Below are 15,228 nucleotides of genomic sequence, written 5' to 3' on the forward strand. Positions count from 1 at the left end.
TGCCCACCTGCACTGCTTCTTTCTGGGCCTTGTCGTGGGTCCCCTCCCTCAGGCCAGGCTCAGAGCTCTTCCCAGCAAGGAGCGCTCCTCCAAGCTTACCCCTCCACAAGGATTCTCTATAGGTCAGAGTTCAGCACCCAGGGCTCCCTCTCCTTTCTGTTCCTCCCTGCTTAGACTTTAGGGCCTGGCTAAATCAGAAGATGCACGATCCTATAGATCAGAGGGGCTTTGTTGCCTCCCCTGCCCTGGCTCTCAGCCTGGACTGCCATAGACTCACATGCGGCAACTAAGAAGTGCAGTGTCTGGGCTGTGCCGAAGACCAAAGACAGTGGGGCCTGAGGATGAGGGAGGCAGGCATGACTCTCCATCCAGGCTCCCCAGGGGTTTCAGTGGTAGCCAAGGCAAAAGCAGGGTTCCCTGTGGCCAGTGTCCTACTCTGCTGGTCAATTTTTTAAAATTAATTTTTATTGAGCTCTACATTTTTCTCTGCTCCCCTCCCTGCCTCTCCCCTCCCACAAGGTCCCCATGGTCCCAATTTACTCAAGAGATCTTGTCTTTTTCTAATTCCCATGTAGATTAGATCTATGTAAGTCTCTCTTAGTGTCCTCATTGTTGTCTAGGTACTCTGGGATTGTGGTTTGCAGTCTGGTTTTCTTTGATTTTATGTTTAAAAACCACCTATGAGTGAGTACATGTGATAATGTCTTTCTGTATCTGGGTTACCTCACTCAAAAAAAAATGTTTTCTAGCTCTATCCATTTTCCTGCAAAATTCAAGATGTCATTATTTTTTTCTGCTGTGTAGTACTCCATTGTGTAGATGTACCACATTTTCCTTATCCATTCTTTGGTAAAAGGGGCATTTAGGTTGTTTCCAGGTTCTGAATATGACAAACAATGCTGCTATGAACATAGTTGAGCACATGTCCTTGTGGCACAATTGAGCATCCTTTGGATATATACCCAAAAGTGGTATTTCTGGGTCTTGAGGTAGGTTGTTTTCCAATTTTCTGAGAAATCACCACACTGACATCCAAAGGGGCTGTACCAGCTTGCACTCCCACCAGCAATGCAGAAGTGTTCCCTTTACCCCTCAACCTCTCCAGCATAAACTGTCATCAGCGTTTTTGATCTGGCCATTCTTACAGGTGTAAGATGAAGGAATCTCAGAGTTGTTTTGATTTGCTGGCCAATTTTACGTCAACTTGACACAGTCTACAGTCATCAGAGAGAAGGGAACCTCAGTTAAGAAAACGCCTCCATAAGATCGGGCTGTAGGCAGGTCTGCAGGGCATTTTCTTAATTAGGGGTTATCTGTATACCTCAGAGACACTGATCATTGCCTTGGCATCCAAATATCAGGTCTGTGGCTCCCCTGTTCAGGACATACACTCACATCATTCACAAGCTTCCCTGGCCCCTAGCCACCAAACTCAGAAGCTCGGGAGCCACCAGACCTACTCCACAGTGACAGGTCCTGACAGTGATCAGTCCCACTCCTGCGGAGACTCAATGTGGAAGTTCTACAACTCAGATCTGAAATACTTCTGTCTCATTTAATGTGTGTTACAAATTCTTCTAGCCATTCAACAAACACCAGTGATGGTTCTAGTGCCCGGGCTATGTGTAGATGATTGGGAGATTCTGTGGCTGAGAGAGGGGCTAATGAACAGGACAGTGAAACGGTCTGTCCTGGCTCAACTGAGGGAAGCCATCTCTCCTAGCGTGACAAGCACCACACACACACTTTTGGAGTAGGGCTGCTGGACTGAGGGGCAGGCTGGGCTATAAGTTACTGTGCCAGTGTACCCCTCTTTGCACAACACCCCACCCAGGGCAAATGTGCAGTTAGGAGCTTAAGCCCATATTACTGTCGATGCTTGTAATAGCTGTCACCTCAGACTTATGGAAAAGGACGGCATGAGAGACGGCCTTGTGACTTAGTAGCATCCAGAATATACCCACAGAGGAAATGCCCATAAATGTGGTGTGGTACAGAGGACACCAGCCATGACTATTCTCCCCCTCCTTCTTTCTCAGGATCCCTGATTGGATTAGCAGTTGAGAATTTTATTTTCTTGCCTCCCTTGCACCATGGAAGCATTTCTGGCTGGTGGGATCCAGGCAGGACCTGTCTCAGATCTCTCAGAAAGGTCTGAACGTAGCCCCTCCCTCATCCTACTTAGTACTCCTTGTGGGAGGTCATGTGGCTGAAGCAGGGGTGAATATTATAGACATGTAACATCTGTGGGGCAAATCTCTGGACAAAGTCTAGGGCATTGAGAGTACCTTGCCATTCTTGCCCTGCCTGTCACTGTGGCATGAGAGAAACCTGTGGGATTTCTGACTCAAACAGTGAACCCATTTATGGTCCCAGTGCAAAGGGAATATCGTCCTGGGTTATCCTATCTTAGATTTCCCACCTAGGAGATAGAAATAGTAACCTCAACCTTTAGAAGGAATTTGCAGTAACATAGGAAAAGTGCCTCGAAAGGGGCTGGCAGGCATCAGTGACAGACAGCATCATGGTTTCCCTTCCGGTAATCTGTCCAAACCCACGAGGCCATTCTGGAAAACTCCAGCAGATAAAATAGAAAGCACAGCTAAATTTCTGTCTGCAGGCAAGCTGAGAAAAATGGACAGATAGATAGCTACAGTACAGCCCCGGGGGGTGTACCTAATGAGAAGTCAGCAGGTGGCTGAGCAGAGAGAACTATGGCATCACACGACATTAGGATTACAGACACCGGCACTTCTGGAACGAGCTCTGTGGATGGCAGCATTGAAGCTGTTGTGGGTCATCTGCCCAGCTGCGACACCGAATGTCTCCTGTCTATGGCTTCCCTTTATTGCCCCATGGCCTCTGCAGGTCCGAGACGACCCAGCTGAAGGCAGCAATGCCTGGATAAGAACCTCCCATCCCTAGCTGAGCTGTTCCTGTTCAGAGTCTTGGGGACATGATCATCTGGGGACACGGCACAGCAGCTGGTCTACCCTGCATCTTCAAGAGTCCTGGAGGGGCGGTTCCCCGACCCCCAGCTAGGCCCTTCCTCTACGATATCTCAGCAATCTGACAGCATCATGGCCCACATGGAAGGGGAGAGAAGTGAAGGATGGGGATGGCTCAAACAGGTCCAAGCTAGATGGCTCGGACTTGGACCCACTGTGTGTGGGGCCGTACCATTGTCTAGAAAGAAAGCACATGCATGTGCATATGTACATGCTCAGTTGTGTTTCCGCTGACATGTGCAGAAGTATTTTCAATGTGTCATTCTGGGAACTTGGAACAGGTGAACCCAGCCATCCCTGCCCTCCATTTAGAACATCATAGACAACCCTGCCTCAGCTCCAGATTTATTTATTTATTTATTTTTTCTGGCAACATCAAAAGCTGCTTCTTTTCTCCCTGAACTCTAAAAATAAAAAAAAAAAAAAGAATCCTTTAAAAATGGTTTTTCTAAGCACCGCAGTCAGGCAATATAAACAAAGCCTCGCACTGACTTCATCTGGCCTAGTTTATCTGATAAGCGGGCTGCTGCTGAGCTCGAAGACAGATGCCAGAGATTCAGGGTGCTCAGTTCTCTCAAGATGTCCCCAGCACATAACGACAGCCACAACTGATTTTAATGGAGACGAATGCAGCAGGACAAAGCATTCCTGTCTTGGGATTTTCTAGTGAGCAGAGTATTGGGCTTAATAACGACAGAGTCCTCATCGCAAAAGCCTTGGGGATAACCCTGGAATATTATCTCCCAAACAACAGGCTCACCAATATAACCAGGGCTGACTGCAGAGCAGCAGAGAACACGGCAGCTGTAATAGGGAAGAATTTAGTTAATAATCTCAATTACCGGGACACGTGCATACATCTAGCTTAAAAGGAGCTCCGGGCAAATCAAATTCACAGATCTTTGTGGACAAAAATCACCTAGCAGGCTGTTTTTCTCACATGAGCTTCTCCGTGTGCGGCTGCAGCTCTCTCTCCTAGGAGACTCAAGTCACTGCCACGACTCCCCTGTCCCTCTTTCCAACGACATCATTTAATCAGATAGACAAAGTGGCCTTTCTGAATCTGGGCAGAATGGCAGGGAACTACACTGGGATGCGGGGAAATGACCACACGGTCACTGGGAGCCCAGCTTCAGAGACATCACAAAAATAACTCAAGAACTGCAAACTGGGTTGGGGGTATAGCTCAGCAATATAGTGCTTGCTTGCCCAGCATATTTGAGACCTTAGTTCAAATCCTACTGCAACAAGGACTGGAAGTCACATACTGACTTGGGCAACGAGCCCAGCACTGTTGGCAGTAGGGTTTTTTGTCACATGAAAAAAACCCATTTATTTAGCCTGGAGGTACCTGTGCATACCTGTCTGTCTGCGTGTAATCACATAACCTGTACACACATGTGTGTGCATATGTGAATGTGAGTGCATGCATGTGTGTACCCATGTGTGCTTGCACATCAACACTCCCACACACCTATGGGTGTTAAGTGTGCATTGTGCAGATGCGACTACACGTGCACACCCATTTGTGGTCGTTAATCTTCATTGTCAACTCGACTGACTTGAGAAATGTCTGAGAGATTATTAGAGAACAATTCTGGGTGTGTCTGAGGGCACTTCAGTAGAGGATGAGCTAAGTGGGGGAAGACACCATTGGGATGTGGGTGGTGCTAACCCCTAGGCTGGGAACCTAACAGAATAGAAGGGGAGGAAAAAGGTCCTTAGCGCAGACTTGTTCTCTCTGCTTCTTGGCTGCTTTGAGTTGCTCTGTTCTGTTCTACCATGATGGACCAGAACTTCTGAAATCATGAGCCAAAATAAATTGTTCCTCCTAATGCCAACAGTGCCATGTATGTGCAGCTGTGCATAAGCGTGTATGTGTGTATACACACATGTGCAAACACACTCAAGACGTTTCCTGTGTGCCCAGCTTGAGGCAGTTTATAAACTTCTGCTGGTTCGTATGAGATCAAAATTTGACTTAATCTGACTTACTGCAGCCACCTGAAGTCCTTTGGGAGAGAACCAGTGTCCACTTAGAGAAAAAGCACCTTATAGACATACCACAGGACTCCTTGGCCCAGGTGGGCTCCCGGAGAAACAGGCCCAGCTTTGGTTTCTCGGCCAAGCTTCCAATAAGCCTGCGTGCAAACTCTGATTTGACAGTGACTGCTGGCCACACATCGTCCCACATATAACACCACATGTAAATTTTAACCCAGAAAACAGAATCAGACAAGAAGACGGCGGGGGTGGGGTGGGGATAGGACAGAGTAGACAGGGATCTCTCTACCAGCCTTTGTGGCATGCTAGATGTACTCACCATGGTCATGGGCGAATACCATCATGTCCAGCCCCTTCAGCATCTGAGCTAGCTCATCGTAACGGCCGCAGTGCTCCCCAGCGCCATGGGACACAAAGATGAGGGCCCTGGAGGATAAGAAGGGAACAGTAAGGAAAGCCACAGAAAAGACTGCTGGAGCAGCTGGGGAGCCGACACCCAATCAGCAACGAACCAGAGCCCAAACCCAAGCTCCCTGTGCCATCCCTAAGTCGGGCGCTAGTTTTAAAATGCAGTTCCAGGGTGGTGGGACAGAGCCCACATCTTGGCTTGCCTTCTGATGCACTCTTAGCAATGCCCCGCCCCCAGGCTTCCCCTCTTCACCTGGAAAGCCAGTCCCTGAGAGGCCATGGAGGTCATAGGTCATCGTGACCTATGCCAGGGTTAGGCAGGGAGCTAGCACCTGGTGGGTGGCACCCTCACCAGGACCCTTTGTTTCTGGGTGACAGCACAGGGCACGTGGATTCTGAAACACACAGTTTTCAAAAAGAAAACCCAGAGTAGAGCCTGAGAGTCCCCTTCAGGTGAGGAGTTCCTGACCATAATGATGACGGTGACAGCCGCCATTGCACCTGGCCTCACCGCCTGTCAGTCCCTCTGACAATTGCATATGGAAGGATTTTAGTTCTCTGTTGTTGCCTCTACAGACGACAGTGGAATTCAGAGAAGTTAAGCCTAAGCTTCACAGTAGGTTAGTAAGATGCCTGTCAGAATCTGTCATCTCCGGCCATAGGACTCAATACAAAACCCACCTAGCCCCTCTCCAGGCCCTTCTGCAAAGCCCAGCCCCCATCGTTCACCACAGGGAGTGGCAGCATCAGCCATGTGTGTGCTTCCCAACTTCCCTGCCACCAGATCTCAGCTGAGGCATGGACTTCAGAACTACCCCAGCCTTGCACCCTGGCCAGCCCCTACACACAGGCTGGGTAAGTGACCAACCCACTCAAAAGCTGGGTTCTTTCCACAGTCCCGACTCCCAGTCAAGCCATGCAGGCTGCTAACAGTGTGGCTCTGTTCACCCTGCTCCATATTTTAATCTTCGAGAAAATCACCTTTGGCATATGTGTTTCCTGCCTCTTCCTAGAGACACTGAGACCTGCTCCCCCACCTGTTGTGTTCCACAGATACACAGGTGCTGTATTCACCTGGACATCAACGGGCAATGACACCTGCCTGCTTGACATTCCTGGGGTAAGCAGACAAATGTTTTCCATGTTTCTCTCAGCTGGGGTGTGTGCCTGGGATCCCAGCATCCCCCATCTTCACAAGGTATTCACTTTCCAAGGGATGTTTCAGGGGTGCCCATTCTCGGCACTATGGGTTTCTATGGTGACTCAGTCCATGGTTACTAACAGAAAAGTGGTCAGGATGGATTTTGCAAATGTTTCAGCTCCTCACCAGGGACCACAGCAGAGGGCTTCAGAGGGGTCACTTGGGGTCTAAAAGAACAGGACAGGTACCGTCTCCATGCCCATGACAGCACCCACTCCCTGGCCAACACGTGACAGAAGTGACACTTGCTCTGCACAACTTCTGGTCACTCCAGCCACCAGCGACCTCAGCCCTATCTAAGCATCACTGGGCAGCACCTGAAACCACAGGCATGACGGTCCGTCTCCAGAGACCCCGGATGTGACTGCTCTGGAGCTGGAGAGGCTCCTCATGGCTCATGCACAGCCAAAGCTGAGAAACACCTGCTCTGGTCAATGGTCAAGATGCTGCTCGGAGGCTCTGGGAGACACCATAGAGATAAACATGCAGCCACTGTGGATGCTTAGTAGCTACTTCTAAGTCACAGCCTTCCCAGGGAGCGTGCTGGTTGAGCCATGGCCTCTGCCCACAAAGGCACGCAGATTTCGGGAGCTTACCGCTGTCACCTCCCGGGAAGAAACTGACTGCGGGGCTGTCCGCAATGGGAGCAGGTAGGAGCAGGGTCGATGACTTCTCTGTACCTGTCCACTCCACCGCAGTCCCAGTGGGGACTCACCTGGTGGGCAAGCCTTACTCTGTTACAGAAAGTGGGCTATTCGTAGCTCTAGGTCTCAGATCTGCATGGAACCCATTTTGACAAGTCAGCACACACACACACACACACACACACACACACACACACCATACATGCATTTTATATGTTTGTTGGGTCTTCAGAGATCTTCTTCGTGACAGAGCAAACTCTCAGAAGCACCACCACCTTCCTCCTCTCCTTTACTCTCAGGGGCCTTTAGCTTTAGCTTCCTTCAGGTTCCCTGACATGCCAATCAGGGCATGTTACCAGGGCATGCATAGCTGCATGCTTAGCTGGGAAAGCCTCCTGTCTGACCATCTCCTTAGTGTAACTGCACTCCCCATAGCTGGTGTTCAGCTATTAATGGATGTCCCTAGACACTCAGTTCAAAAGATACCCGCAGCTCCCTCTCCCAAACAGGTTTGAGCTGGCCTGAGGGCCTTCTTCCTGCATGCGTCCACACCTACACCACTGCACCTGCGGAGTCTTCCTGCTTGCCTGCCATCTTCACATCTCAGCTTCCTCCATTCTGAGGTCTCAGACCCAAGGGACTCCCTCTAGCACTTGTCATCACCATTTGTCACTTCTGGGCACAGAGGCCCTGCCTGCCTTTCTACTGTCATCTTCCCAGCTGTGATGCCAATGCCCAAGGCAGCGGTGTAGGACCTGACACCTTGCAAGAGAACTCCTCCAGTACACCTGGCCTGGATTCCTCTGTCATGGCAGTCTCAGATTTAGAACACAGGATAAAGTAGGGCCTGTGGCCCCCTGCCATCAGGCTTTCCTGGGGTACTGCCCCTCTACATACACACCTGCGACTGTCCCTACAACTCCCTCTGTATGTCTTGCTAAGCCCGGTGGTTTTATGTCCCAGCCCATGGTTCTGCTTTTATGTGGTCATTTAAAGTGAAGGGCCAGCCCCCAGCTCCAGGATTGTTAGCGGCACATCCACAGTCGCCCCTGGAAGCTGCCGCCACTCACAAGCGTCTCCTTTGGGGTTTCACAGAGCATTGGAATCAAACTTCTGCATGAAGGAATCTGTGACAGAGCAATCCAGTGCAGCGGAGCAATGCTCTCTGGGAGGAAGGGCAGCCCAATGCAGCAGAGCAATGCTCTCTGGGCCCACAAGACTGGTGCGATGCAGAAGTCAGAGAAGTTGTCATTACCTGACAGACACCCTCATAAGATCAGGCCTGTGACCATTTCCTCAGAGGAGGAGTGGAGGAAGGGTCATCAGACCCTCACCTAAGAGCCTAGAATCTTCCTGCTATGCCCACACAGCCGCATATGATGCTGCCCTGGCTACACATGGTCTTGGGAAGTGCCAGAGCCCAGAGGTAGAAGGTTAGATGAAGGGGGGACTCCATGGTGCAGCTTCCATGAGGTTGCCATTCCCAATAGGATGGAACTCTTGGGTGATGCAGTTGTTCTAAGGTACCCTACGTGCCTTTAACTCCACCCACAAATTCTTGTAGCTCCCATAAATTCACTGGCTCTACATGCTGGACTCTGCCTCTTGTGAACACCCTATTCAGACATCTGGTCACATCTCAAGCTTGGTTTGATTGTTGGTAACCATTGGTGATCCCAGGAAAGTCCTCGGACTACTCTGACCCTCAGCAGGGATAGACAGAAGTCACAATTGTACCTAATATGGCCCAGAGGTATGGGAGCTTATTAGAGTCAGACCCTGGGGACTCTGAGATAAAAGCACAATACTGCCCCAGGCTGTACACAGCTTCTTAGCCAAGCAGGAAAGATGCTCAGCAAAAGGGGACATACATATGAGGGAACAGGCAGGAGAGCCCTACTTGGTTTCAGTGGACTGGCCTTCGAAGGAAGGCCTAGGACAAAATACCTGAGAAGCAAAGCTCAGGCCTGATGAGAGCTGTCCGATTACAGGGACAGGTGCACCAAATTCAGGCACAGGAAAGATGCCTAGCAGCATCCAGGCATTGCTTGGTGGTGGTGACGGAGAAAGGAGGGACTCCAAGGTGTGGGCAACATGGGGGAGCTGGGAAGCTTCTCTAAGAGAAGTGGTACCAAGCAGGGTGGTGACCTGATATGACTTCTGTGCTAAGCTCTCGGGGCTGCTGTGCATCATGGAGCCAGGAGCCAGGAGGATGCTTGTCAGGGAGCTGATGCAGCCAAGCCCTGAACAGGTGCCAAGGGAAGCGGTCCAGGGCCGTCCCGCCTCCCCTGGCATCCCATATCCTCAACAAAGGACCATAGCTGAGCATCAGCAGAGCTGTTTGTGCAGACAAGGCAGGACCCACAGCAACAAAATTTAGGTTGCAGAAGAGGCCACATAGATCTTTCCCCTGGAACTTCCCTATGGCTGCAGCCAGACGGGAGCCAGGCGTTCAGGGAGAAGGCAGTGGCTGTGGGAGGGGCAGCAGGCCTCAGAAGCAGATGGCCTGCCTGGCACACAGCCCCGCGAGGAGGGGCCACCCTGGAAACCATTTGGAACCTGAGATAAAGGAGCCAGAGGCTCAAAGCTTGTCAGAACGAGTGAGCCCTCACTGAGTGGCAAGGCTCTTCCTCCCAAGCACAGTGAACTTGCCCCTTCCAAAGGGTTCAGGTGGTCTAGTCTTACTGAGTCTTGTGAAGTAGACATGAGCCCACTACCGCACACCTTGGATGGCGCTGCTGGTAAAGGAGATGCAGACCTTGCTTTCTAAACCTGTGAAAAGGGAATCCCTGAGTTTTTGAGGTGGAAAGAGATAAGGGCCTTGTGCTGGCTACTTTTCTGTCAACTTGATACAAGCTACAGTCATCGGAGGGGAAAGAGCCTCAGCTGAGACACTGCCTCCATAGAAGCAGGATGTAGGCAAGCCCATAGGGCATTTTCTTAGTGATGCGGAAGGGCCCAGACCTTTGTAGGTAGCGTCACCTCAGGCTTGTGGTCCTAGGTTCATAAGAAAACAGGCTGAGCCAGTCACGATAAACAAGCCACTAAGCTGCACTTCTCCATGGCTCCTGCTCCAGCTCCTCTCTCCAGGTCCCCACCCACTCTGAGTCCCTGCCCTGGCTTCCCTCAGTGGACTGTGTGATTCAGGGTGTGCATCTGTCTTTATAAACCCTTTCCTCGCCAACTTGCTTTTGATCATGGTGGTTTTTTCACAGCAGTAGCAACCCTAATTAAGACAGGCCCAGAAAAGCGCCCAAAGGCTCTGAGTACCCTCTGCCTTTGAAGCATCTCCTCTGCCTCCCCTACCCCTAGGTGACAAGCGAAATAATCTGTGACCATAGACTTGTCACACTCTTATCCTTCCTCACCAGCCACCTGCTCCAGGAGCCAGAGCAAGACCCCTGGGAAGTCAGGCAACAGGCAGGAACCACAGTCACCTGGGGACACCGAGCCCAGGCTGAGAGAACCAGGGCTCTCCGTTCTGTTCCCCACAGGACTTTGGACTGGGTGGGCCCTGTTTCACCTGCTCTGCCTATCTGTGGAGCAAGGCCTGATGCCCTCCTAGCAATAGGTGGGGAGACTTGGTTCCATCCCACCCACACGTGTGCTCCAGGACAAGGGGAGAAAGAGTAGGATGGGAGAGATGCTCTGCTCATTTGTCAGGAGGGAGCTGGCAGGCAGAGGGACGCAGCGCCCATTCCTACCCAGACCAGGGAAGCACAGACACCAGCGCCTGCCCCCACCCCGCCAGGGCTTCCCCTGAGGAGGGTGATGTGTGCTCTTTCTTCCTGTGTGTTCCCTAGCACCCCATTCACTCAACTGCTTGCTTCATCATTCACCTCTTAAACTGCAGCTGCCCAATCTTACGGCTGTACAACACGTAAAAGATGTGTCTCTGGTCCTCAGTGGGACAAAGAGAGTGAGCTGGACTTCTTCCGGACTCTGCTGAAATCCAAATTTAACTCCTGTTCCCTCCTTGGGGTTCCAGGAGGCTTGAGCACCTCCCTGCCTCTGGCAGGCTTTCCCAGTAGAAACAGGGCAGGGGATCAGGACAGGTCCGCACCTGCCAAGGGCCACACAATCTAGAGGAAATGAAAATAAACTTGGCCTCTGCTACCCAGATAAGTAACAGTGATCTTACTAAGGGGTGAGACCACGGGTTGAGGAGCCAGGCATGATGGCGGGAGGGGGGGGATAGGTCTGTAAGACAGCCACACTGACAGCTGCCACTTGTCTGGATGAGTGCTGGTCTAAGAATATCATTGCGAATTGATTCGTTGAGCCCTCAAAAAAGAAAAGAAAAGCCCACCACATGAGGTTTTGATCTCCATTCTGCAGATGGGGGAAATGAGGTTCAAAGAGTCTAACCAAAGAGCTTGCTTGAGCTCATATAGTCAATAGGCTTTGGACACAGTCTCTTCTGCAACCTAAATTTTGTTGCTGTGGGTCCTGCCTTGTCTGCACAAACAGCTCTGCTGATGCTCAGCTATGGTCCTTTGTTGAGGATATGGGATGCCAGGGGAGGCGGGAGGCACTGGACCACTTTTCTTGGCACCTGTCCAGGCCTTGGCTGCAAGTCTGCCCTCCTGAACACCATATAAATGAATCACAAGATGTCATGTCATGGTGGGTGACCAGGTCGGGCTACAAAGCCCACCCTACTCTAGCCTGACCACTTATTCCTCTGGCCTCCTGTCCCTGCTCTCCCCTTTCCCACCCTGTCCTCCAAACACACAAGACATACATCTGTTTTTCCCTGCACCAACTCTATCTATGCACTCCAACCTGGTGTGAGCTGACCTCTAACCCCATGAACACGAAAGTCCTCAGCAGCTTCCCATACTAGATGATCACTCCCTCAGGGGCCTTAAAACTTCTGTCTTTATTTGGGTCATCCAGCATCAGTCAAGACCTGGTATAAGCGGATCCTTTGTCCCTTGAGGAGAAAGACCACACTCCACAGACTCATCTTGGTATTCCATACCCAGGAGCATGGCCTCGGAGCCATAAATGCCATGTGGGTGGATGAAGAGATGGATGGGTAGACAGATGGATGGATGACCAGGTATGGGAAGAAGGACAGTGGAAAGAAGGAAGGAAGGAAGGAAGGAAGGAAGGAAGGAAGGAAGGAAGGAAGGAAGGAAGGAAGGAAGGATGAATAAACGGACAGATGGACGAATGGGCAGAACTCTCAGAGCATCTGCTCAAGTCCTAGAGGTATCTCCTACTGCTATTTACTTAACTACGCAAAAAAGGACCCAGTTCCCTTCAGCCCATCTGCCCCAAATGCCTCCTGTCACCCACAGACGACCCCGTTTACCACACAGACAAACACTTCTATAGAGAAACTGAACAGGGAAAGCGTGCAGGTGGGAACCACCAGAATTGGGGCATTCAAGGCAAGTGTGGAGCTGTGCAGAGATGGGGGCTGGAACAAAGAAAGGCAGAGGCCTTGAGGGCTGGAAGGGAGGCCTGAGATTTTGCAAACACGACAGGAATTATATGAATCATCCGATTGAAACCCAACTTTCATTTCTTACTAAAAAGCAGAGGCGTTTTTCAAGAAGAAAACAAGATTGCAATGATAGCAGAACCACAGCCAGTTTTCTGAAAGCTTTCTGTCACTTAATACACTTTCAAAACAGAGCACTTGAGATCCGCAGCAGCCTGGCCTCGATGTTTCTGCCTCTAATACTCCTATCCACCCAAGCTGTGCACTCTCAACTGCCACCCAACACTGAAACAGAAGACCGAGGAAGGTCCAAGGCAGGGAAGTCAGCAAAGGTCGCTGAGGAAGACATTGAACAGTCACCCTGACAATGGCACTAGCAGGCAGCATCCTGCTAACCATATACATTGCCCCCCTCTATCTACATCGGCATTGACAGCGACCTTGGGGCTCGCGGCCATTGCTGTGTGAGGCTCCATTCTCCTGCTGTGCCCTGTCTACTGGAGAGTGCAGCTGAGGTCCTCGTGTACTTCCAGCCATCTTCCCAGTGCCCAACAGTCAGCAGAGGATAGCCTAGCACAAAGTGTGGCTCCCTTCTGCTCCCTCAGATGTGCACACACTGGTCCCCAGAAGTGTTCCCAGAAGGAGAAAGCAAGGGGAGGTTGACATGTACCCTACCTTCTGGGCTGAGCCTCCCTGGGATCACTGAAATTCTAGAAGAGTCTATCCATGGTGCTAGAGCGCTAAGAATGCCTGCCTCCTCTCTGCCCTCTTTCCCCTTCGTACTGAAACTGGGAGCTCCTGGGCCTCTCCTGATTATTTCTACATGCAGCAAGCACAGTTCTGACACATGGGCTAGGTGTCTTCTGCTGGTCTGATGGATGACACCACTGCAGACTCCTTTAAGACCAGGGAACAGTACACTTAACTACTTGGGTCAACTTGAAACTCAAGGGACTAGCAGAGTCTCCTTCCTCACTTTTTAGAGAAATTCCTTATGCTGCAACTGCTTTCTTTCTTTCTTTCTTTCTTTCTTTATTTATTTATTTATTTATTTATTTATTTTTGTCAAGGGCAAAGAAGAGTGTGTCCCTCCCCTTTGTTGTACGAGGCTCTGGAAGACACTCACTAAATCTCCATCTATTCATCTAGTTTCCTCTCCACAGAAACCTACACCTGCGGGTCCGGTTTTAGGCACTTGTGTGGGCTGTAATGTGAGCCAGGTGGGACTCTGCAACATGCTAGCTCTGGTAGCTCTCATCTAAGAAGCAAGGCAACCAGTGTTCCAGGTGACCTCCACCTGACTGGATGCCCAGCTTCCCTCAGTGCAGGTTACCTAAGCCTCCGTCTGCACCCTGTGATTGTCGGGGGGAGGGGTTGGGCCTCCATGGGCACAGTTCATTTCCCTGTTAGGAATTCCATAGGCTTGAATAAGCTTTGAATAAGGTTTGTCCCCCTAAAGCTCCAGAGAAGGCATGATTCCTCTGAGGCCACATGCCGAGGAGAAGTCAGTCCTGTGCTCCTAGGTCCCCGCAGCGATGAGCTGAAGCAAACCTCCTTCCATTACAAAATATCCCGGCTCCAGCATTCTGCAGCAGAATACTGAAACAGACTAGGAACCGCAGGGTCCTTGAGATGGCAGGTGTTCTTTCCCTGCTTCCTGACAGCGTGTTCCTGCTCCACGGAAGCCAAGCCTCCTGAGTTCTGCTGGAAGTTACTGGAAGTTTCTAAATGTCTTCAAATGAGATTATGTCATAAGCAAACACTGCCATCTTCGGCCCAATGCCCCTCTTTGAGGCTCTGATGCTGAGTAAGCCTCCTGGTGCTGTGACACATGGCTGAGGTAATCAAATTTCAAAGAAAAAAGGTTTGTTTTGGCTCGCCACAGCTCCACCGCTTTTAGCCAGAGACAACACGTCATGGGTGGGAGACAAATGGGCAAAGGCATTTCAATTTACCTCACGGCCATGAACAAAAGAGGGAAAGGGAGAGCTGGAGTCCCAGGATCCTTCAAGGGCACGCCCTCGGCCCAGAAGACCTCTGACCAACAACCTAGCAGCTCCCACAGAGGGGCTGAGAAGAGCGGAGGAAGCCTTCTCTTCTTCAGGGACATACATTCAAACCACAGCAGGTGCCTTTGGATTCCCAGTGAACTCTCACCTTTTACTCACTCTTTGAGGTCAAGGCATTACAACTGGAGGAGGCTATGGCAAAAGCCGCTGTCCAGATTTCAGCCCCAGATAAAACAGCAGTTTGGAGCAGCCCTTAATAGCTATTTCAAATTTAAGTCAGGAGGAGTAATTAATGTCTCCTATGAATTTATGAAGTAAAAAAAAGCATGCCACCAAATCCCCAAATATGTAATATTTTTTTTAAATGTACACACCCACTCACACTTAATTTATGTATGCTTGAAAAAGGAATGTGGGTCATTGCAGAAAAATAAAGACAGACATAAAGGAAAGAAAATCTAACCACTGTGAGCATCTAGATCTAGTTCCTTCCAGCTTCTTC

At 50.5% G+C, this 15,228-nt stretch overlaps 1 protein-coding gene across 3 annotated transcripts in view; it reads right to left on the bottom strand.

The window, feature by feature from the left end:
* Positions 1-15,228, bottom strand: part of Mgll (monoglyceride lipase) — a 99,260-nt gene that overhangs the window by 57,768 nt on the left and 26,264 nt on the right. For all 3 annotated transcript variants that reach the window (XM_057765735.1, XM_057765724.1, XM_057765746.1), the window contains exon 3: positions 5,332-5,438. In XM_057765735.1, coding sequence (XP_057621718.1) covers positions 5,332-5,438 — 107 coding nt within the window. The remainder of the gene's footprint in view (positions 1-5,331; positions 5,439-15,228) is intronic.

Source organism: Chionomys nivalis, chromosome 1 (assembly GCF_950005125.1).
Source record: "Chionomys nivalis chromosome 1, mChiNiv1.1, whole genome shotgun sequence".
Taxonomy (NCBI): Eukaryota; Metazoa; Chordata; class Mammalia; order Rodentia; family Cricetidae; genus Chionomys; species Chionomys nivalis.